General features: G+C 45.1%; 1 protein-coding gene across 1 annotated transcript in view; it reads right to left on the reverse strand.

Moving 5' to 3' along the window:
- LOC310998106 (receptor tyrosine-protein kinase erbB-4-like) overlaps positions 1-23,395 on the reverse strand; it is a 206,413-nt gene that overhangs the window by 98,554 nt on the left and 84,464 nt on the right. Inside the window, exon 2 of the mRNA XM_083988010.1 lies at positions 3,128-3,279. Coding sequence (XP_083844136.1) covers positions 3,128-3,279 — 152 coding nt within the window. The remainder of the gene's footprint in view (positions 1-3,127; positions 3,280-23,395) is intronic.

Consider the following 23,395-nt stretch of genomic DNA (forward strand, 5'->3'; position numbering starts at 1 on the left):
GGACGGAGACACGGCCATGCCACCGACCAGGCTCCTCTGCCCTCAGCTGCAGCTCTGGCACCGTGCCCTGTGTTTTGCAGCGCTAGATCCGGCTTTCATGGAGAGTCCTTCAGCCTAGGTGACATCATTAGCTGCTTGTGGGCCACTGCGGGCCACTTGGCGCCGGTTCCTGCTTCGCTTCTGGGAAAAAAAATGGGTCATTGTGAGTGACAGACAGACAGTGGCCGCGGGGAGCGAGCGAGATGGAGGGGTTATGCCGTGTGGCAGCGCGGTGATGCCCTTCAGACACCTGTGTCTGCGCTCACAAAGCGTTTTATCTATCAAGCAGAGGGACGTCTGAGGAACCAGAAAAACTGCTTTTGTGAGGAGTTTTCTCCGGGAATTCAAGTCTCAGGCCGGCTCCAGTGAGCTGACACTGCTCCCAAAGAATTTTCCCATGTTCCTTAGAGGAACTTTGGGAAATATGATGATAAGAATTATGATTTTACATCATAAAATGGACAAGAGCTGAAACAATTAGACAGCAGGACAGATAGAAAATGTGTCTCTATTGTAATTATTCATCTAAGTCACTGTCCGTTAGCTGCAAACATGATCACTGTATGAACAAACTTTCAAAACCGTAGTCAGCTTAAAGCAAGATTGTAAGGTTTCAAATTCTGTTTTCTGTGTTTTATAGTTATCGTGTAAGCTGCACCCGGCGGGTTAAAACAAACACAATGATTTCTTGTTGAGCACAAATTGACCCAGATATGATGGAGCCTAGGCTAAAAAATAAATAAAGTATTTGCATTACTGTACCCCCTGCACTCACCCTGCGTCTGCTGAGAAGTCAGAGAATTATGGGAAGTCGGTTCACGGGAACGGCGGACCTGAGGAGGCCGGAGAGGAGAGTGGTCTCATCCATCTAACTGTCAGCATCTCACCAGGCTAAAATCACCAACTCTTCCTGTCTGTCCCTGCCCTCACTTCACCCCTCCTTCCTCCTCCATCTCTGCCTTCTATTGGCCTCCACACTCTTCACACACACACACACACACATATATATACAGATATATGCAGGCGCAAACACACACCCCTGCGGCACAGTAGCTGAACATTGTAATTTTAGCACAGCAGCTGTTTTTGCCTGCCATAAAAGTGACACCCCTCTAGCTCTTCTCTGGCTTCTTCCTCCTTCCTCCTTCTCTCCATCCTGACTCCTTCCCTGCACAAACACCATGTCCATCCATTTGTCCATATGTGCTGTGTGCGTACGTAGCTCGCAGGCTGCAGCTTTTAACACAACGTGGAGTCCAAGTGCATCAGCTCTCCTAAGCCACTCGCAGACTGCCTGCAGCTCAGAGTATCTGGTTTATCTGCAGAAATGTGTGTGTGTGTAATGAGCGTGTGTGTTGACGTCGAACTTAGCTTGAACCAGCCTGTTCAGACAAAACTGCAACTTGAAAATGTGTCCCGGTGTCACACGTGATGAAATATCACCAAAAATTAAAAAAGGTTGTCCACAAGCAGGGGAAACATACTCTCCGGATCCAGATGGGCTCTTTTCTCATTACCATTAGGGGTGGTGGCAACAGGGTTCCCATGGCAACCGCGCAACTCCCAAACCCTGACCCCCGTCACATCTACTTAACAATCCCCCAGATGCCTAATTGTTTCCCTAATGATGCCGGGTCTAATGGGACTGTTTATGGTATTCATTTGATAGTGCTGGCCCAGTAATTAGACTACACCTCACTTCATTTAACAGCAGGGAGGAGGGACAGCGCCTGGTGGCACACGCAACAGCACAAGTGCATTTTTAAAAGGCGGTCCCGATGATGGAAGCACACACACACAAACACACACACAAACACTTAGAGACACACACACAGAGAGGAGCTGCAGAGGCGACTGCGTTCATTCGGCGGTGGCACTTCGCATTCAGAGTGCTGCTCGTTTTCCTGCAGTGTCTCTTCCGCGGCAACACTTATCATCGCCCCGCACCGTCGGTCCCACTGTCCTGTATAGTGTTGTCTCGCGCTGGCAAAAGGCCTTCGATCAATACCAATGAGTTCTCTCAAAGTGAAAAAAAAAAAAGAAAAGATGCTGAATTCGTGCTGGTTTGCTTATCGTAACACCCCTCCAGATAAGAGACGGAGCAAAACGCCTCCAGTGCAGATGTGAAAGTGGCTCCGCACAATAAAAAAGTCTCATAAAGCACAAAGCATCGTCCGGGACTGTGTGGACAGAAACGCTGATACAGGACAGTCATTCCAAAGAGTCTATTTGACCACTCCCCTGATCATACACTCAGCCGGCGCTTCATTAGCCACTGTTAGCTTAGTTATTTACATTTGCTGTGTTTGTGAAAACGAGAAAAAAAAACAGAAAAACCTCTATTTGTGCTCAAGCCAGCCGAAACTGATCAATCCAAACAATTTCTAATAAGTCTAATTTGAGTTCTTCATGTCTCTTCAGCGAGAAAAACTCATTCCTATTCAAGAAACAGCAGGATACCGCTCAAAGCTCCCGAATCTGCCAAGTCAGCCAGCTTCAGCTTTGGAGTAGAAAGCATGTTTACATACTGTGGCTGTGCTAGCGGTTTCTCTGCATGCAGGGTGAGAGAAAAAAAAATATTACGCATGCTTCACAATCTGTGGTGTTGAAATATTCAAGCTCTATCTCTATCTCTCTCTTTCTCTGTGCCTCCAAAACTTTTCAAATCTGTTTCATGTGTGACGCTGAAGCCCTGTGTCTCTGTGTCTCTGTGTCTCTGTCCGTGGTGCTGAAACTTTCCAGCCTGCTCCACTTGGCTCTCTGTCTGCGGTGCTGAATCACTCCAGTCCTCTTTGTTCTGAGCTCACTCCTTGCCTACTATACAATGTACTATCTTCACTGTCAAGCAATTGGCTGTGACATTTCACTCCACGCTAACAAACCCTACAATGCAATGCGTCATGTTTCATAGATGTGGAAATTACAGCTGTGCGACATCACACTGTGGTTTAAGTGTCTATTGTAAGTAAAGACTCCAGGAAAAGAGACTCATCCATGTCCAATGATACCTGGAAACTAGAGTCACACAATACTGGAAACAGAGAGTTTCCTCCCCTGCAGATACACTTCACTCCACTTTGTTTCTTACCGTCAGGAAGGAGAGGTTGCGGTTTTGGTCGATGTTGGTGATCTCCAAATTGCCCATGACCACTTCACAGTTCTCGAAGAGCTTCTTCAGGGTGCGGTACTGCTGGTCCAGGTCAGACAGGGTGCTCAGCTTGTTCTCCGTGCCGGGGCAAACTGGAGGCAGAGACAGAGAAATGGGATCCGTCAAAATATGACGACACACTGGAAAAAGTTCGACCACAGAGAATTAAAATGCAAAGGAAGTGTATAAATGTTTGCGTCTTGATCACCTGTGGTAGACTACCACACATGCCCGACACAGATAGGTTAAAGGATTTTTTTTCCAATGAATAACTGATGTAAAATATGATACATTTCTTTTCCCTGGAGTTTTTCTAGGAGCTTCAATCTAGCAAATGGACTGCACTTACAGGGGTTTTAACTGAAGTGCCAGTCTGCAAATGCACGGTTGAACAGCTGCTGTATGGCACATTTTCTGAAAAATGTTGGAATCAGTAAAATAATGGATGAGAGAGAGGTCAGAAAAGACAAAGAAACATCCAGGATTTGAGATTTTTTTTTTTAATTTTGAGACAAAAGTGTGAAGGACAGACAGAAGAGAGGCGGAGAAGAATGGACACACACACACACAAAGGCCGGGACGTCGTGTAAATTGCTGGAAAGAGTGCCGAGTGTGGCAGACGTGACCCTCAACAATGAGAGTCAAGACTGAGGCAGCGACGACGAGTGGGGTGAGAGGGGTGGATATCATTTCTCTGAGGCACTGACCTACAGTCTGGGTCTGGCACCGGCACACTGTTTAATCAAAGATATTCAAATTGCATTGGTTGACCTTTACAGAGGGTTTCACTTGGAGACTTTACTCGGCTGACGAGATTACAAGACTTTGAAGATATTATAGCGGATGGAAACAGCTCAATTGGTGCGAGGGGAAGACCGGGCAAATTGGAGCGGGGAGGGTTTTACTGTAGGTTTTTAGCCACACACACATACAAATAGAGCCATTAAAGTGTAGCCACACACCTGTCCCTCACATCTTTCACAGCTTCCAGCATTTCCTGGCAAACATCTAATGCCAACGGTGCCTTCAACTGCAGCCCATCGGCGCCGAGCTCTAATTATGATTCCAGCCTTTAGAAGGTCCAGAAAGGATGCAAGGCACTAATGATGATGTTGTCCGTGGCCAATTTGCACACAGGCCTTAAGTCAAAGAGTGGCTGTTTGTACGATTTCAGGAGAATAAGAAATTAAAAAAGCCAAAGGAACTTTTGAGTGGCTGACAAAAGAGAAGGAAGAGGAAAGAGGTAATCATGTGTCTGCTCTCTTTGCAAAAACACGCAAATAGATTCAGTAAATACTTCTGATGGCCTGCAGTGGTGATGCTAAAAGCATGACAATCACAGTGCAACCTCAACTTCCTCAGCCTGGAAGTTTGGATGGATTTTGGCTCAGTGTGTTATTATTATTATTATTATGAAAATAAATGGCTGCAGCTACACGTGCTTTGTCTGTTCCTACTCAAACTTTTACATGAGGGGCATCGATTGGTGCAGGAGGTTAGGTAGGTGCCCCATGTATAGAGGCTACAGTCCTCAATGCAAGCGGCCCCGGTTTGACTCCCGCATTGGGCAGCCCTTTCCCACATGTCATTCCCCCTCCCTCTGCCTCCCCATTTCCTATCTCTCTCAACTCTTCTATCTAATAAAGAGGTGAAAAGCCAAAATAACATACTTAAAAAAATACAAAACATGAAATACAAATAAATTAAATTAAATTAAATAAAACCTTCCCATTTCTGCATAGACAAACTGGAGTGACTGGTTTTTGGGGGTGTAGGACCAGAACATTCTGTAGCTTCCAGCAAACTGGTGTCTGACTGAAGCTTCTCTTAAATGTCTTGTAAGTATTTTTATTATCTTCACTTAGATACTTTGGTTATAAGTGAGAGAAATGGTGTCTGTAAGTGAGTCAGCACCATCATCTGTCTTTCACCCTTTGTCATGTCTTTTAAATAGACATGCTGTACATCTTTTGTCAGCCAGAGTTCATATTCTCTGCACCGAGAAGGAGAATTTCCGAAAAGACAGAACAAGATGAGAGAGGAAAAAAAACAAAAAAAAAACAATGGGCTGCTGCATAGTTGAACTTGCCCCTATATTGAACAACACTGAGAGCTCATAAACTCCCATATTGCTTTATGGATCGTTGGCTCTGCAAAGATGAGCGCTCTCCTTCTCCTCTGTGATCCTCCATATTGCTGTGGGTACAGACTGTGTGGGACACAATGGCAGCGAAGGGACCTGAGCTATTGTGATAAATGAGATTTGCTGACCACACGCACACGCACACACAGATGAGTTATTAGATGAAATGATTTAAGAGCAGCTACAAACTCAAAGGAAGTGTGCGCAAGGGTTTGAAATTGGTGAGATCAATAAGCTTAGTGTGTGTTTGGTGTTTGTGTACAGGTGTGTGTGGAGGTGAAAGGGTGAGCGGGGCTGTCTGTAATAATCTGTTATTGAAACCTACTGGCAGGTGCGCGGGTTTATGTCCGTGTGTGTGCGGTGGTAAAAGATCAGAGGGGAGAGGTGAAAAGTCAGGAGAAAACAACTCTCAAAAACCAATATCACACACAAAAATAAACACACACACGCAGAGAAAGAAGAGAAATGGGTGAGTAAGCAAGGTAAGGCCAGGCTAAGGAAATAGAGAGCCGGGGAGACGGAGGAAGAAAGAGAGACACAATCTTGTACTAGTGAGAGTGGGAATGACGTCCGGGGGCATTAGCATTCATATCGGCGCGCTTTACTGTAAACGCTCTTTTTCTGGGCTCATTTCGAGAGCAACAAGATCCATCTGCTCTACCTCATCCTCTCTCTCCTTTCCTCATTTCTTTTTCTCTGCCCTTAGACTTCTATTTCTCCATCTCTGCCCTCGCTCTCTCTCTCTCTGCCTCCCTCCATCCTTCTCTAGACAGTGTAGGTATTGACTCTTTTTTTTCTCCCCCCGTTAATGCAGTTGGTGACACCAGGTCCATGTCCACTTGACAGCTCCGGTGTGTGTGTGTGAGCAGATTTCTGCCAGTCAGGGCGACAGGAGCAGCTCCAACTCTCCAAAACAACTAGATTTACAAGAATGCTTCTCTTGCACTTTTTTTTTTCCTTTTTAATGGAAACTCTCCTCAACACAAAACTAAAAAAAAACAAACCTGTAAACTTCAATATCAGAGGTCAAAGAAAAATTGACAGTCCATGCAGTGCTGTGTTGCAGCAGCGGACTATTGCTGAGCAGGTTTCTCTATATCTGAGTCACACACTGCAGAGTGTAGGTTGACGGTTCATAAGAGTCCATAAAGGTGGATTTGTTTTTTTTAATGTGGGATCATGCTTTAGGTGAAAGAAGTACTTTGTTCCCATGGTTACAACCACACAAGTTGTCATGGTTAGAGGACTGTAGGCAACAACAGGCCTCTGTGCTGCGTTTAAAGACCGACTGCATGGCAGCGACGTGACCAGAGTCGTTTCAAACCTCAGCCCTCCTCTTGCACTCTGTTCCCGCTCCACCAGGCTCCTGTTTGAGTTTGAACGCATTATAAAATAAACAAAACAAAAACCTTCTTAGCTGCATAACCCAGTTTTGCTGCTGGCGCGTTCCCTTCAAGTTGCTTTTCTGGCTGAAACCTTCTTTAATCTCCCTAAATTGAATTACAACTTAATCCCGTCTCGCGCCATTCTCCCCGGAACAGACAAACGACTTTAGCAACAATGACGGAGCCTCCTTGTGTTTTCGGGGAGCTGGAGTGATTAACGCGGGACGGGCACCTGCAGAGAAACGCCTGTACGTTGTGCATGCCGCCATGTAAACACGCTGGTTTTTGGAGGAAGAGCTCATTCCTGTGAGGTATGAGACATCTCACTTATTCTCTCTGACATGTTGTACCGTGTTTGTTCCCATCTGTCTGGACTCCTTCCTCCTTCTTCTTTGTTGCTATTCGCACTGCATCTACTGTCTTATCACGTCTGTCCTCCTGTCGCAGTTTTACACCCTTGTGTTTGCATTACCAATAACTTAATACAGCTCCATTATGCCATGAAGAATAGTAAACAGGGAAGCTGTTATCAATTAGATAAAATAGAGAGAGGTTAAATGTGTGGATTTTTTTTTCTTCTGTTGAGCAGGAAAATGACTATATAAGGAGATAATAACTTCATTTAAATACATTGAATCGATAATCCAGAAAAGATGCAGAGCACAAAGTGTCAAAGGTGGGGTCCAAGCTGAGAGATTGCAGCTCTAATGTCTGGGTAGTCTGCAGAGGTGAATCTAGTTTTAAAGGGATGGTTCAACATTTTGGCAAATTGGCCCATTGCCATAATCCCTATAGTCTTAGGAGTAGGTTTGTTACCTTTAATTGTCGATGCAAGCTATTTTTAGAACGGCGGAGCAGAGCTGCTCAGAGCTACGCTACGGAGGCTAATGGGATTTCTTGGTTTCCCTTATCAAACTCATCAAATACACAATCCAACAACTCCAAAATGCTCTGGTGGACAAGTTGTGACCTGCACATTCACCACACTATGAGAAGATAACAGAACGTTACCAGACAGAGTTGTTTTAGAGGTAAACGGAGATACTGCTTGCCGAAAAACTGCCCCTGATGGGAACGTGCATCAATGGTTTGTTTTGCATGAATTTACCTTGACAACTCCACCAAAACCAAGAAATTCCATTAGCCTCCGTAGCATAGCTCTGAGCAGCTCACGGCTCTGCTCCGCCGTTCTAAAAATAAATTAATAAATTAAAGGTAACAAACCTACTCCTAAAACTATAGAGATTATGGCAATGGGCCAATTTGCCAAAATGTTGAACTATCCCTTTAAATTAACTTTTATTCTAATGACAAATAATCTGATTCCTGACTAGTAGCAGTCACAGCCAAGTGGATGTACATTTACTCAGTGGAAAAGGCTGTGACCTCTGGATGGGCGCCTCGATGGCTGACTGAGTGGGCGGAGCAGCAGCTGCAGGGTTCGGCAGAGCAACATGGACGTGACATAAGGAACATGGACCGGGTCAAAGCTCTGGCACGAGGTCAGTGATGGATTTCCAGCACAGAAACATGACAAACACACACACAAACTATATATTGTGTAGGCTACATGTTATTGTTGTTGCCTCTGGCTATGGATGAGTACCAGGTTTGTTTCTTTTATTGATACCGACCGAATTCCCAGAGTAAACCGAGTATCAATTCAGGTAAAATCAAACTGTACCACATTTCAGTACTGTACCTGGACCCTTGTGTCTGTGAGATAGTGGAGTGTCTGGTTGACGCACAGTGCATTGCCCCTCCTTGCACTTACTTGGTTAAATAAAGGTTTTAAAAAATCTGCTGTGGTCTTGCCAGTTTCTGTTTAGAGAACCTGCGTTTCACAAAACCATTTTCCTCTAAAACAATGAGGAAACTATCTCAAGTGTCCACTTGATAAACAGCATGCATGATGTAGGAGTCTGTGGCCATCAAACATCTTAATGCATTCACTCAGACACTTGAGATGTTTTTTTTCTTTTTTTCCCCTGAGAGGACAAAGCAGAGCGATCTGAGTCTGCAGTGATGTATTATCTAGTAAACTGTGCTGAGGATTTACAAGGATGTTTGTTAACAGTTTATCTGACGGTGGTGTGAGTGCTGGGATGTAATACAAGTCTTTTGAGTGAAGGAGAACTAACACTGAATGATGGACCTCATGGATTTGTATGTGGGTTTGGAAGTTGCACGACCCTCTGAGTTCTTCGGGGACAAAGTGAGGTCAGAGCCGAACGCGGCGCGAGGACACACACGACTGCATCATCCTTCACACATGTGAAGTGGAACACGACTCCGATTTGAAAAGTATTTTCCACTTTACTTCTACTGCTTCAGCACAGCCTGATCAATATCACTCAGAGCAAATAAACCAAGGTTGAAAAACAATAAATACATTTTCAAGGGTTAAGAACATTTACTAAATCCTGGAGATGAAGATGTGACCTCACTGCTGACTGTGTTATTTTCTCATACATCTCTTATGGAATATTTACATTTGTTTTACCTGCTTATTTGACCTATTTGTCTTTAAATGTGCTATAGAAATGAAGCTGAAGGACGGACAACTGGAAGGTGTGAGCTTCAGGTCCTGCAGGTATAACCGGTGGTGTGTGTGGTTGACATCCTGTTTCTTCTTTTTTTTTCTTTTCTTGATTCAATTCGAGTCAGTGGAAGTGTTTTCAGAGCTGCACAGTGTGGGTTTGAACATTTCTCCTCTATGAGCTGCAATTGCATTCAGGAGAAGCTCCTGTCCATCCCTTCACCACACACACATCAGCTGACACACACCCACGCGCCTGGCTTTAAACGAATCCAGGAGCCTGGACCACATCAATGGTGGATGGTTATTACCAAGCCCACCAGCCTCCGCCCTCCTCCTCCTCCTTAACATCATCATCACCATCATCATCATCATCACAGTCCTGAGGTGGTGCTGACGTGGCAGCCGTGCAGCTTATAGGCTCAGCACTCACATGCTGCTTTGCTGTGTATGAAATGAACAGTTTCACTCCAAAATGAGCAAGAAAAAAAAAAAATCAGCTACTCTTAGAAAATGACTGATAGCACAAATTAAACTCTGGTATGGTACCTTTTTTTTTTTTTTTTTTTAGTTGCCCTTGGTTAATAGAATGGCAAAACTTTTACAGACAGTTAATAATGAATGTGAAATTTATGATATTTCAGAGCTTTTATGTACATTTTAATACTTTGCTATTATATATGGAACTCCTCGAAAACGTATAAAAAGGTCAGTGTGACCTCTTGTAAGTTTTTTTAATGCGCTCAGGTTAAATAATTTCATTCATATTTCAGAAATGAGTTCATGCTCAGTTCACCAAGTTCTGCCAGAGCCACAGAAACAATTACATGATAAAATTATTACAAAGGGAATCTGAAAAAGAGGAGAGTTGATTTAACCAAATGTTAGATATAGAAAAGCAGAGGGAAAACATCAGCTCTCTTCCACCTCTTTATTATATACTACTAATTCATACATTGTGGTGGTTTTGTGAGGGACATTCTGGCCGACCAACTCCTTTAAATGCAGTGAAATATCCTCCATCAGTCACCTGGGATATGAGAATAGCAGAAGACAGTGTGGGAGAAACCTGACACATTTAAGAGGAACTGTCATTAGTTTGGGTCCTGCCTGCTTTAGTATGACTTTAACTTCAAATGGTCCCTGACAGATCTCGGCGGCTGATCTGGGGCCAGCGGGGTTTCACATCCATCAATCATCTCTCAGCAGGAGCCCTTCCCCTTCACGCTCGCCAACCCCCCCTCTACCTCCTGCCCTGATTTTTCTTCCCACTTCTCCATCTTTACCTTTAACTTGTCTTCTTTCTTCCTCCTCCTTGTACTCCATTCTTCCCTCTTTATCCTCTTTTCCCTTCCCTTTCCTATGTATCCTTTTTATCACTTATCATTCCACACACACATTATAAAATTCTCCTAAAGGTGAAAGTGTCCAAACTCACAAATGCACATTCACCTCTGTACACATGAACACTGGCCCTCCTCCATCAAGAGGGCAATCATCTCTCAGCAGGCGCTGGGATATCACCTGCTACACTGACACAGGTGGGTGTGTGTGTGTCATTTGTATAGCAGATGTGTGTATGTGTGTGTGTGTGTGTGTGTGTGCGTGAGTCAGACGCAGGTTTAATGACTCGTCCCAGCCAATTTTCAGCCGGTGGCTTCTCTTTGTGGGGAAATGAGGTTTGTAGTTAATGTAGCACAGAAGGGCTGCCTGTGATCATGTGTGTATATGTGTGTGTGCATGCGTGCGTGTGTATGTCTGTGTGTGTGTGTGTGTGTTAGTTCCAGTGAGTTGACTCCAAGCAGAATATTAGGAGGAACCATATGGGAGAAATCATTATGAAGGAAGGTTGGAGAACATTTCTGCCACGAGGCCTGTGTGTTTCAATATCGTATCTAAGGAGGGATATGCCTTTGGTGTAAATGTGTGTGTCTGTGTCTGTGTGTGTGTGTGTGTGTGCTTATTGTGCTTGCTCAAGTGTGTTTAGCTTTGTTCTTCTTTTATAAATCACATTATGGTGTGTGTCGTGTGAGATTTACTAACTTGAGTATTCGCAGCACGGTGGTCGCCTTCGAATTGTGTACAAAGTGAAGTGGCGTGTCACAAATACAACACGCCACAGAGATAATGAAACACATACACACACACATACACACACACGATGCACAACAGCTGCTGTCCGTACTGTCATTTTGCCCACCAAAAAAAAAAAACACACACACACACAGAAGCAACATCACCCATGCAAAAAAAACATCCTGTGTGTAAGTGAACATGCACGGCTGCACATGTAAACACACACACACAGACAGTCAGAGGAGTGGGGGTGGGAGGGGTGGGGGGTGTGGGGGGGCTCCCAGAGGAGGAAATAAGTTTGGGTTGGATGTAATGAGCAACTGAAAGGCAAATGAGCCCTTCAGTGTGACGGCCTCTATCTAAACCCAGACAGCCGTTGTCTAGGGAGACGCTTTATTGCTGAGAGAATCCAAAATGTCATTCATCTATCTGTACTCGGTCACCGGCCTCCCTCCCCCCTCCTCCCTCCTCCCCCTCCAACTCATTCCACTGCTGTCATTTTTTCCCCGACTCTTCCTCTTCCTATTTTTTTCCCCGAACTCCACGTCTCCTCCTCCTCCTTCTCCTTCGTCATTCCACGTCTTCCTCTCCTCCTCCAACCATCACTCACTCACTCGAGTTACATCTCGTCTTTCTCCTCCATGATCTTCTCCCGCGACTTCTAAACTTCCAACTTTTATCAAGACACTAAAACAAAACCATTCCTACTAGCGACCCCCGACTTTCATTTCCAATAGAGTCATGTTTGAGCAGGAGGATGGACTGTATTTAGCTGTGTGCTTCTGTTCATTACCTTTTTTGTCACCTCACCACCCCTCAGTAAAATTAACATGAACATATTCTATCTACAACACTATTAGTTAAAGAGAAGCACATGGAACAAATGTTGGGCTTTTTTTTCATAACTTACTTTTTAATTTTCCATTTTCGAAAAGTAATTTGTGTCACAGTCCAACTGCTTTCATTATAGATGAAATTGCTAATTACTTATTTGATTCATTTATTAACTTTTTTGCCTAAAAATGTCAGACAATAGTTAATCATTTAAAAAAGAACACACACACCCAGAGCTTAAATATACAGTACGGTTAAAAATGACCTGTTTTGCCTTGAAATGATGACTTCTTAAAGCAACAAATCAGCTCATACTGATGTGTGAAATGATGATATACAAACGTGCGGGTTTGTTTCCACGGTAACAAAGAGAAGAACAAACTAATGGTGGAGATTTCTTTGTCTCAGGCCTGGTCTAACAACTGGGCTCGTCTTCTCACTACGACGTGGAGTGAGACAAGTACTGATGATGTTTTGCCAGTATACCTGAAAAGCAGCCAAGAGACATGTAGTGTTTGGAAGACAGAGACCGACTCTGGAGTTTGTTTGAAGATATTCTGGCAAATACGGGGGGGGGAACTCGAGCCTCGAGACAAAACTCGAGGAAGAAGTAGACAAAACAGGAGCTTCTGTGAAAAATGTACATCACCGCATCATTTCATTGAAAAATAACTCCTGGGAAGCTTTGAACACCACAATTTGCTGATGTGTAACAGCGTGCGTAAGGCGGGTGGTGTGTTTTTTTTCCCAGCACATCAAGGCTTGGAACACACAGACTCTGCAGTCTGGCTCCTGACCACTTATTGTAGCCGTAGGCGCAGAGATTCAATGGAGACGATGGGCTGAAAACATGGCAGCGGCTTCAAACGCTCCGCTGCGTCTTGAACCCGATCCCAGTCCGCCAGAATACGCTTGAAAACCCAGCGCCAGGAGGAAAATATGGAACTATTTTGTTTCACAGAGCCGGCCAAGATGGATGCCCAACCACGAAGCTGACACGGGTGTGTGTGAGTTGCTATAAAACTCGTCCAAGTCAAGTGTGAACGCTGGTTTGAGTTTACAGGCATTGACTTTGGTTTGTCATCTAATATCCCTGCTTCTTCTGCTTCTTTCATCCTTACATCACGCTCCTCTCCTCCTCCTCCTCCTCCTCCTCCTCAACCCTTTTTGTCTTTTTGTTTTTAATTCCACGCAGCCACTCCATTCATCTCTGGCAAAATCAATAGCCATTCGCTGGCGTGCTGCGGTTGAGGGATGTAAATAGCAGAAATCTGACATTCGCAGGATATAAAACAACTGGCTTTCGATATAATCAACAGCGGTGCCGCTGCCATCCCTCAAACAATCCATAGCCTTATTAAAAAGGGGCCAATAATTTAGCCCTGTGTGCCGGCGATGGAGGGAGCACGACAATAGCGTCTGATGAGTCAGGAATTGTGGCGATGACAGGGCGAGGAGCGATGGGAGGGGTGCGGACAGAGAATGTGGTAATTCATATTAGTGTTTACAGTCATATTATCTGTGTGTGCATTATTTTTTTTTTGTTTTACAGATCACTCTTGTGTTGCTGTGGATTTATTTCAGCCGGTTCCACCTCTCCAACTTCTCATTTGTGTTTTTATCATAGCAAAGCTTAAAAAATTGATGATCCTAATTAATTTGAATACATTCATAGACGTACAGGCTGGATTCCGACTCTAGTGAATCACCCTGGAGTCAAAAATGTAGACGAAATGATCAAAACCCTGTCTTCCCTAAAAGCTTTTCCATTAAAAGACGTCTCCCTCCTCCGTCCACGACAGTAGGGAGAGCACAAAGAGACGGCAAGAAGTGAGGAGAAAGCGAGAGAAGGGGATAAACAAAGGAGAGCCAAAAGACGTGAAGAAAAGGCCAGAGAGCTGTCAGGGAGGGAAGCGTCGTCGCAACTGAGATGAAAATACAGACAAAAGCTGCTGCAACAGACGGAGCGTCTGGAAAGAGACGCTTGCTGAAGGAGAAATGCTCGCCGGAATATTTTCTGATGCGTTTGTGACCATTATTTGTGCATGCAGTCTTAAAAAAAAGTGTATGTCTGTGCGTGCACCCTGTGTGTGTGATATTTTCCTGGCTTTTGTGTGTTTGGTACACGTGTATATACTCCACTATGTGTGTGTATTGTATGTGTGTGCATCCTCATCACCAATCAGCCAACAAGTTGTCAGACGCTCAGCAGGAGAGTCTGCCTGCGTGAGTCAGTCCCTCCCTCCATGCCTCTTCTTTCGAATCAACCTCCTTTCATTTGCAGAGAAATGAAAAAAAAAAAGAAAAAAAAAACTGGTCTTGACCTTTCAGTGTGGCCATCCAAAGCAATCGATAATTATGAAATTAAATGGGTTATTGCGCTCGGTACCGACTGAGAGATGGTTATTGCTCATTGGAGTAGTAATGAACTCAGGAACTTGTGAGTAATTACCACCGGCCCTCCCTCCCCTCCACCTCCCGCCCAGCCAAGAGACGACAGCAGATCACTGTAAATCTGAGTGCTTCACACAAGAACAACTTTCTGATTAATACACACACAAACACACACACACCAAGTGTTTACCTCGACCCTTTCCGACCTTACTTTTCAAGAACATGCCGGCCGAGCAACAAGAGCAACACAGTGTAGCACAGAAATACAGGAGGAGAAAGAAGGTACCTCTGCAGACTTGTGTTTTTTTTTTTTTAAGTGAGAAAACACAAACCATTTCCTCTGACTCAAAGATCCCGTCTTTACTACATTTGTAAAACCACCTGTTGCGCTGCCTGCACTACAAACATATTTCCATTTGAGAGCTTTTCTACAATCTGTTTTCTTTTCCTTCCCCGGGCTGCTGGTTTCCTTTGTGGACTCGACCTGAATAAAAGCAGTTTCATCTCGCAGTGTGTCGCAACAAAAATGTGACTTTTTTTCTCTTTTTTTTGACATACACAAGGCCACAGGTGAGCATCCTGCACCGGCAGCACGAGGACGTTCACCTGCAGCCTGCTGGGTCATGTCTCTTATTTCTTCTGTGGATGACGGCTCCATCCATGATGCTGTCTGGTCTGCTGCTTCCTGTTGGCCATATAACACATTTCTATCTGGTTTAACTTCATTATCACCGAGGGGAAGTGTTGTAACCAGCACGTGAGAGAGAAAAGAGAGAGACCTTTGACCTCTGACCAATCAATTAGTGGTCAAAATGATCAATTACAATAAAAGACATCACAAGACCCAATTAGACACGCTGTGACTGGTCCAAGTGAAGAGAAAGCACCGGAAAACGGCCGCCCTTCACCCAATGTTCTCCTACGTTATTGGATATAATTACAGCCTGCGCTGGGCTTCCTCCACTTCCTCCTTCACTAACAAGCAGTTGCATAAGTGGTTAAACTTTTCCTCCCTGACTTTGACATCAACAAATATGGCCGGTCTACATAATTAGCCACCTGGTCGTTTGTGTGGATCGGTTCAAAACCCCGTCCTGAATTATTGTGCAGTGGTATGAATACTGCAATGCAAAAAAATAAACATTTATAAATTTGGTAGCACTTTGTGTCACGCACCCTGCCTGACCTCCCCCTCCCTCTCTCCCTCTCTCTCATTGACCTGAAAGCAGGACCTCAAAACGCTGAGGCTTAATTGCTTCTGACGCCTCGGTGGCAAAGTTAAGAAATGAGCCACAACCTTTCTTTAGGCAAGTGACAATGTAAAGGCAAATCAATGTGAAGAGGAAACACCACTGTGTGATGAGCAGGGGTTATGTTACACTGCAGAAATCATTTAAACACAGTCATCACTATTTTACTTCCTCTGGGATGTTAAATGAAGTGTAGCTGCAGAGCTGGAGTGGCCCGAGCTTTTAATGTTAATATTTGTTCTGCTATAAGCCAGTGTATATTTTCTCTAAATGCTATACACACACTCTCTATCTATAGTGTCATTGTGAGAGTATATTTCATATTGCTTTCCACGGAAGGCCACCGGGCGTTGTCAGATGAGCCCATTTTCAGCCGTCACCGTACAAATCTCTCTCTCAGCGAGAAAATATAAATGACTGTTACATGTCTTTGAACATAAAGCAAAGAGACACGCAAAGAATTAGCTTAAGGACGTCTGACGATGTCTCAGCTGAGCAGAACTGAGACATTATCAACTAGATGATGCGTTTTCACACGCGCCACTTGTATCGAGTATCGGTGCTGCTTTTAAGTGCTAAGGAAAATAACTTGGTCTTAAATTGGAGCTGGACCGCGACAAACGACATCTGTCATACACTTTGGATCAAACAAAGGCTTCAAGATGCTTTAACGTGTTAACAAAGATGACTTTTCAAGGATTAGCGGGACGGCACGCAGGAGTAAGCCGCCACAATCTGACAGCTTCAAAGTCTTTTGCCTTCAAACTGTAACGGTTTGGACGACTTTGTGTGTCTGTTGTGGTGATTTGAATCCGTATTTAAAGGGGTGATGTGACAGTTTTCCATCACCCATGGGTGTGAGGCAGTTAAGTCTGGTCTGCTCTCCGTCATATCAGAGTTGAGACTGATGTCTGCGGCGCTTCCCACACCGCTGTGGTGGGATTTGATATGAAAGAAAGAGAGTAGGTGCTAGGTAGGTATAGGCACACATGGGGAAGTTTCTTTCCATCCGAGTTGACAGTGTTGACAAATGACAGGGGAGAGTGTGCAAGTGTGTGTGTGTGTGTGTGTGTGTGAGGCAGGTGTGTCTTTTCTGCGCACGTTAGCACATGAGTGATCCAGAGTACAAGAGAGACGGGGGAATGAGAGAGGGCTAAGAGAGAGAGAGAGGGGAAGAGATAGGGAAAGAGCTTAGTCTGCCTTCAGGGGGAATGCATGAGCAAGAGGGATGAAAGGTAGAGTTTTTTTTCACAGGTGGGCTGGAGGGAGGAGGAGGAGGAGGAGGAGGAGTAAGGAGATGGGTGAGAAAGGGAAAGGGGAGGGGAGAGAGGAGTTTTGGATGAAAGGAGAAAAGTCTGATGGAGGGAGAAGTGTGTGGAGGTGCAGGAAGAAGGATGGAGGGAAGGAAAAGAGTCGATGAAAGACGCAAAAGTGGGCGGGGCTTTACAGAGGACACAAACAGGTCTTTAACTTCTGAAGCATGAGTGTGTAAAATAAATCCATGAAAATTGGACTCAGGTTCAGAGAAGGACCGAGAAATGACTGACAGATCAAGGAAAAGTTTAAAGGAATGTTGTCAGAGTCCCATCAGGAGTAAGGCTAGCTGTTTCCAGTCTTCATGCTAAGCTACGTCAGCTACATGCAAACAAAAAGTCAGACTCTTCTCCGTTATGTCACTTCACACCATTTCTAAATACAAGTACAGTTAAAATAGGTTATTGAATTCTTGCTTCTGTTTTTCTTTGCTGAATTTCTGCCATCCACCCATTTCCCAGAGCGGCCCTGAGCTCCCAGGCGATGTGGTTGGAAAATAAGCAAACTGCGTGGTTGCCAGATTACTGAGAGTGTTGTCACAGAGATCTGCAATTTCAGCCAGTCGACTTCATTTCAAAAGCTCGCAGCTTTCAAAACGCTTGCCAGATAAGTTACATGGCAACACTTGGCAATTTGCTTGGAGAGCGTTCATCAGGGAGAGTGACGTCAGCAGCTGTTTAAAAAGTCGATTTAAGAACACTTAAACGTAAAGAGGCTAAGTTTTTTTTTACTTCTTTTCATTTACTCTGATCCTCCTTTAACAATATAGAGAATTAGATAAAACACATTATAATGAGATCCAAGTCAATTTCCTCATTACAGACAATGACCTGCTGCTGGTTTCATTAAAGTAAGACAGGGGGGATTCTCCAGATCCCCTGGTCTCATGAAGCCGGCACTAGTTGCACCACCGGAGCTTAATTAAATCTCTGATCATTAAAAGTGACTCTCAAACCATTAATGCCAAACCGGAGCGACGGACAATGCATGAATATTTGATATTTCTCAGGCTGGCTGACGCGCCGTCTCCACAGAATTGTCTGCAGAGTTTCAATCTTGCAAATTCATCACAGAATATTCAATACAAAAGCTATTGTGGAGGATCCTCGGTGTCTGCGCCTCAGAGGTCCGACAGCGTGTCCTTCAGCAGACTGATAGAAGAGCAGACCCGCTCACACACACACACACAAACAAGCGCAGGTGGACATGTGTGTCCAGACACACCTGCTGTTTGAGGAGTAATAGCCCCTCGTTGCAGTTCTGCAGCTTAGCCGGGGCACACTTTTTTTCTTTTACATCTTTACCTTAAGTGACAAAGCCCCAGTAGCCTTCTCAATTATGTTGTGCAGGTGCAGTCAGCAAGAAAGAGTAATTGCACTGGGTGTTTGGAGCTCCCTGAGACGGATTGGAGGCTCAGGGCAGAGCTGTCAGGGGCTCCCCAAGGACTCGCCAAGTTGTGTGTGTGTTTCATATGTGTGTGTTTGCAAGCTCCTGTCACACAGAAGCAGGGATAACATTATGTTTTCATTTTGCATGTTCATGTTCTCCCATGCACGTCTCTGCTCCGTGTTTGCATATGCACAAGCAGTGGAGAACGATACGGGTCTATTAAAGCTCCTCCTTTTTTTTTCTTTTTTGGTGCATTTCCTTGCCTGGGCGTTTGACAACTGCATCGAGCCGGCCCGCTGGCTCCCTGACAGTGACAGTCGAGTCCCCGGGACCTGTCAGTGCCATCACACATGCCCTCAGGCCCCTGGAACCTTCTAGATACTTGGGCAATAACACTGCAATAAGCTCCTTGTTACAGGCATGTCATGGGGCCTCGAGGGACATGGCTGTGAAGGCTGGAGGGTCACCAGGAATCAGCCAAATACCAAGTCATTTGAATAGAAAATCCCATAACAATTTCAGAAAGAAAGGAGATAATAAAGTGTGATGCAGAGGAATCATGGGAAGTGTGGATTCAGATTAAGGCTGAAAGACATCCAAAGTGAAGATTATGGGGAGTTAAACTGTCTCTACTACAAATGACCTCACTGATTTAAATAAAGCTTCTTTTTTTTTTAACACAATCATAATCTTGAGGGCATTGGAATAAAGACACTGAAATCTTATTTTTCTGCCCTGAAGAAGAGTGTAATTGAAGACTCCTGAGGTTCCTCCTGGCTTTGATTCAACACCCAGCGCTGTCACTTCCAACCAGCACGGCTCCCCGTCGGACTTGATTACACTTGGATAAACCATCACCCATTCCCACCGGCCCGATTGAGACTTTGATGAGATTCCAGTTTCAGAGGTTCACTTTGGTGTCAGAACTTAGCAGAGGCGAGCCAGGCAAGGAGGCAAGAACAGAAGGACGGAGGTGGGGAGCAGATTTCTGAGGGGTGTTTTTCCTTTTTAGCAACTTTTAATCAGAATTATGTCTGATATGAGTGCTAACTGGTAAAAGTATGGCATTTTAGAACTGTATGCGGAGGTACATGCCATGTATGAGCACAGAGGATACTCTGTCCACCCAAAAAAAGTACAAAAGAGCGAGCTGTGTATGCGCCCTTGCAGTCGTCATTGTCTGGCAGAGCAGTCACGAGGTGGCAGAGGCATCAGGGGGGGAAGCGGAGGGAGGAAAGGCTCTGCGGGCAACGCTGCCACCTGCTCCAGATGTGGAATAAACCACAGATGTGCTGGTTTAATTAGCCTTGCCAGAGGTGCCGCGGCATGATTACCCCGCTCCGCCCCGAGAGAACGCCTGTCGCAACGGGTTGTGTGTTTGTGTTTCGCAGCCAGTGCACGGAGAAGTGAGTCTGACAGCAGAGAGGGAAACAATAATAGTGCATCCATGTGTGGCTGCCTATTTCCTCACTTTCTGAGAGCGAAACAGAGCGATGCAGCCCGAGAAAAAGAAGTGGCGTCCATATGTGTGTCTTAGCAGGGAAGAAAGAAGCGCGGTCATGTGTCTGTGTACAAAAGCACAAGTGTGTGTGTGTGTATCATTACGCGGCTGCCTGCTTTGTGTCTCAACGCTGCTCGGGCTATTCCATCTGCCGAGCAAACCTGAATGACCTAGTTGGGAGTGAAATGTGCCATAAAGGAGCGCTGATGGACGAGGGAGAACATGGTGCTAATGACACGGCTACATCCACACGCCGGCACTCTCGGCTAATGAAGGCCCCCATCGCTACGGAAACAGACACTCTTTTTGAAAAAGGAAAAAAAAAAAAGGAGCGCGACGATCATGCACGTCAGCGTGGGGAATCTTCAGACGACTTCCTGAAAGAGCGACTGACGCTCGCACCTCGTCGGTGGAACATCAAGGCGCTGGGAGATATAAACGGCTGGTGGAGCGGGAGTTCAGGAGAATGTCAGCTGGAGGAGATGGGACTGAAACAAAGTCAAATGGACTGAGATATTCAGGCCATTTTATTAATGTGTCTTCAAGTATCTGGGTTAGGCCTGTAATCATGGAATCTCTTTGTGGGGGGGGTCTCACTAAGATAATACAAAAATACACACTGTGCCAAAGTACGGTGGCTGACGAGGCCTGAGCTGCGCGAGTGATGTTAATGTGAGGGAAATTAAGACAGGAGATGTTTTCATTAGCAAAACCCTGGAGATGCTGCTATGCACACACACACCACACACACTCTAATGCACACATTCACTAGGGGCAGAAGATATATTATTTATAGCTTCAGCAGGTATTATACAGTATTAGTGAAATGTGAACAAGCAGTGAGTTCGAAAGAAGGAGAAGGACTCACAATAGATAGATGTAGATTTTGATGGATGTATGGATGGATGGATGAGGTAAATGGATGGTAAATGGGTTTACACTTACATATATAGAGCTTTTCTAGTCTCTAGGACCACTCAAGCTTTACGCACACACATTCGTACATTTGCTTGAAAGCTACTCATTCACACATACGATGACACATCGCAAGGGCGGTGGGTTCAATATCTTGCCCACGGACACTTCAACATGCAGCCAGGAATCGAACCACTGACCCTCTGGTTAGAGCCACCTGAGCCACAGCTGCCCAGGGGGGTCAGGGATGAAGGGGGTGGTGCTTGTGTGGGCCTGTGATGGTGCATTCAGGGGAAAATGTGGAATAAAAAAGAAGAGGAGGCAAAAAAAAAAGTCCTGTGAGTGTGTGTGCACCACAGGGCAGCAAATCTCAGGCCGTTCCAGCCATTAAGCACAAGGATCAACCGGTGAACTGTTCAGTATGTGCATGAACCACACACACACTGACACACACAAACACACACAGAAGAGTGTGTGCCTGGGCAGGTATGAAGACACACACAAGCACATGCACATCCCCGTGGTATTTCCTGCTCCTTTAAGACGAGAAAGAAGAAAACAACAAGGTTGTTTCCTTGGTTTTGCACCGCGAAGCATGAAAGCAACAAAACACCGACGACGATGACGATCCAAATCAGAGCAGAATGTAAGACTTGAAAATAAACCAGGAGAGGAATGTTGGCAGACGAAGGCTGTCTGAATAATTTTGTTTTGACTAAGACCCAAGTGTTTTGTTTATGTAAAAAAAAAAAAAGTATTTTAGGTTCTCAGGGTTCACTCTGTGAGAAAGAGCCGATCACTGTCATTCAATTATTGAGCAAAAAAGAAAAAGAAAAAAAAAACTTTTTTTGAGGGCGCTTCAAGGATTTTGAAGGCAACAGAAAACCCTGACATGGTCCATGAGATGAGTTGCTGTAACCGCTCTTCCATCTTCCAGCGAATACCGCCCCCGAAACTGCCTCGGTGGCTGCGGCGCTGACCCTGAACACAAGGCTGGAGAGCTGAAAAGAGCAGCTTTCCGCACGCCACAGTGTCATAATTCTAAAATTAATGCGAGAGTTTGTCTATTTTCAAACAGGGATTCTGATTAAATGGGCCCATAAAGGATGAAAAATGGCTTCTCAAAACAGTTTGCGTTCGCACAATTGCCCCCTGTAGGTAAATTAATTTCCTCCTCTGCACAGAAAGGAGCACAGCATGTGTGTTCCAAAAAAGAAAAGAAAGGCAGCGCGCCTCCTCCCTGAGCATCGCAGGCAGCAAACGGCTCTACAGTGGGAGGCTCGTTTAACACACGTGTGAGAATTTAAGCTGCATTGATCTTTGCGAACAACGCTGGAATACAGATGCTGATAGAAAACATGAAGCTTCTCGCCGACGTGAATCAATAGAGTGAAGACCGAGTCCTTTGGGAGCTGAATTAAAGTTTATCTCATATTACTGCCATTTGATTTCCGTGCCTGGCTTCCACGGCGTCGCCTTGTATTGAAAACATCTTTCATTATATCCTCGCGTAATCTGACAATTACAGCCATCGATAGGATTTCAGCGTTGTATTCAGACGAGGAGCTGCAATTAAAGTGAAATGAAATCTGAGCACATCTGTATTCATCCACAAGCCACAGGCACACACACATACACACACACACACACACACACGGATAACCGACAACTATTTATGCTAATGAGGCCATTAGTTAGGTAAATTAATGTATAATTAGCAGATACTTCTATGCCAACATACTTGTCTTCACAGAACATATGGATGGCATTAATGTGGATTCTATGTGTTAAAACAAAGGAGTTGAGAGAGTTTGGAGGAAATCAATTTCTCTTCATTAATATGCAAATTGGTGGTTGAACAGCAAATCTATCTACTCTCCAGGAAACACGCGGGGTGTGTGGCGCCTGGGCGTGGTGACGTGATGTCCTGCGTTACGTGCCAGGGTGAGGTGAGTGCAGGAAAGTACAAAGTTTCCACTGCTCGGCTGCGTCTTTTGTCTACTCACTTTTCGCCCTTTGGTCCAGAGACAAAGCGAAACGGCCCTCCCTCACTGTATCACCTCGTCGTCACCTGGACGATTTACGATCCCCTCGCCTCCGTTCATTTAGTGGTCTGATCTTCTTGTCATAAAGCATGTGTGAAGCCGGTGGTGGGACGAGGGTGGCAGCGAGATGCCAATTTACGAGGGTGGGCAGTGTAGACGGAACCGCTTTTACAGCTCTGTGATTTACGCCCAGCCCAGACACGGCATCAGTCACAGTTTTTTGTGTTTTTTTTCAGAGGGACGGTGTGTGTGGCTGCTCTGAGGCCTGCTTCGACCTTCACCTGTGAAAGTCCCCTCCCTTCCTCCTGCCTCTTTTCTTTAGGTAATTTGTGTTTGCGTCCGTGCCTCCGGGGCGTGTGGCTTGTATCATTTAGGCAAACAGCGCTGGTCTGTCCTGAGCCATTTAAGCGGTTTAATGGAAGG

The sequence above is a fragment of the Trachurus trachurus genome (genome assembly GCF_905171665.1).
Source record: "Trachurus trachurus genome assembly, chromosome: 2".
NCBI lineage: Eukaryota > Metazoa > Chordata > Actinopteri > Carangiformes > Carangidae > Trachurus > Trachurus trachurus.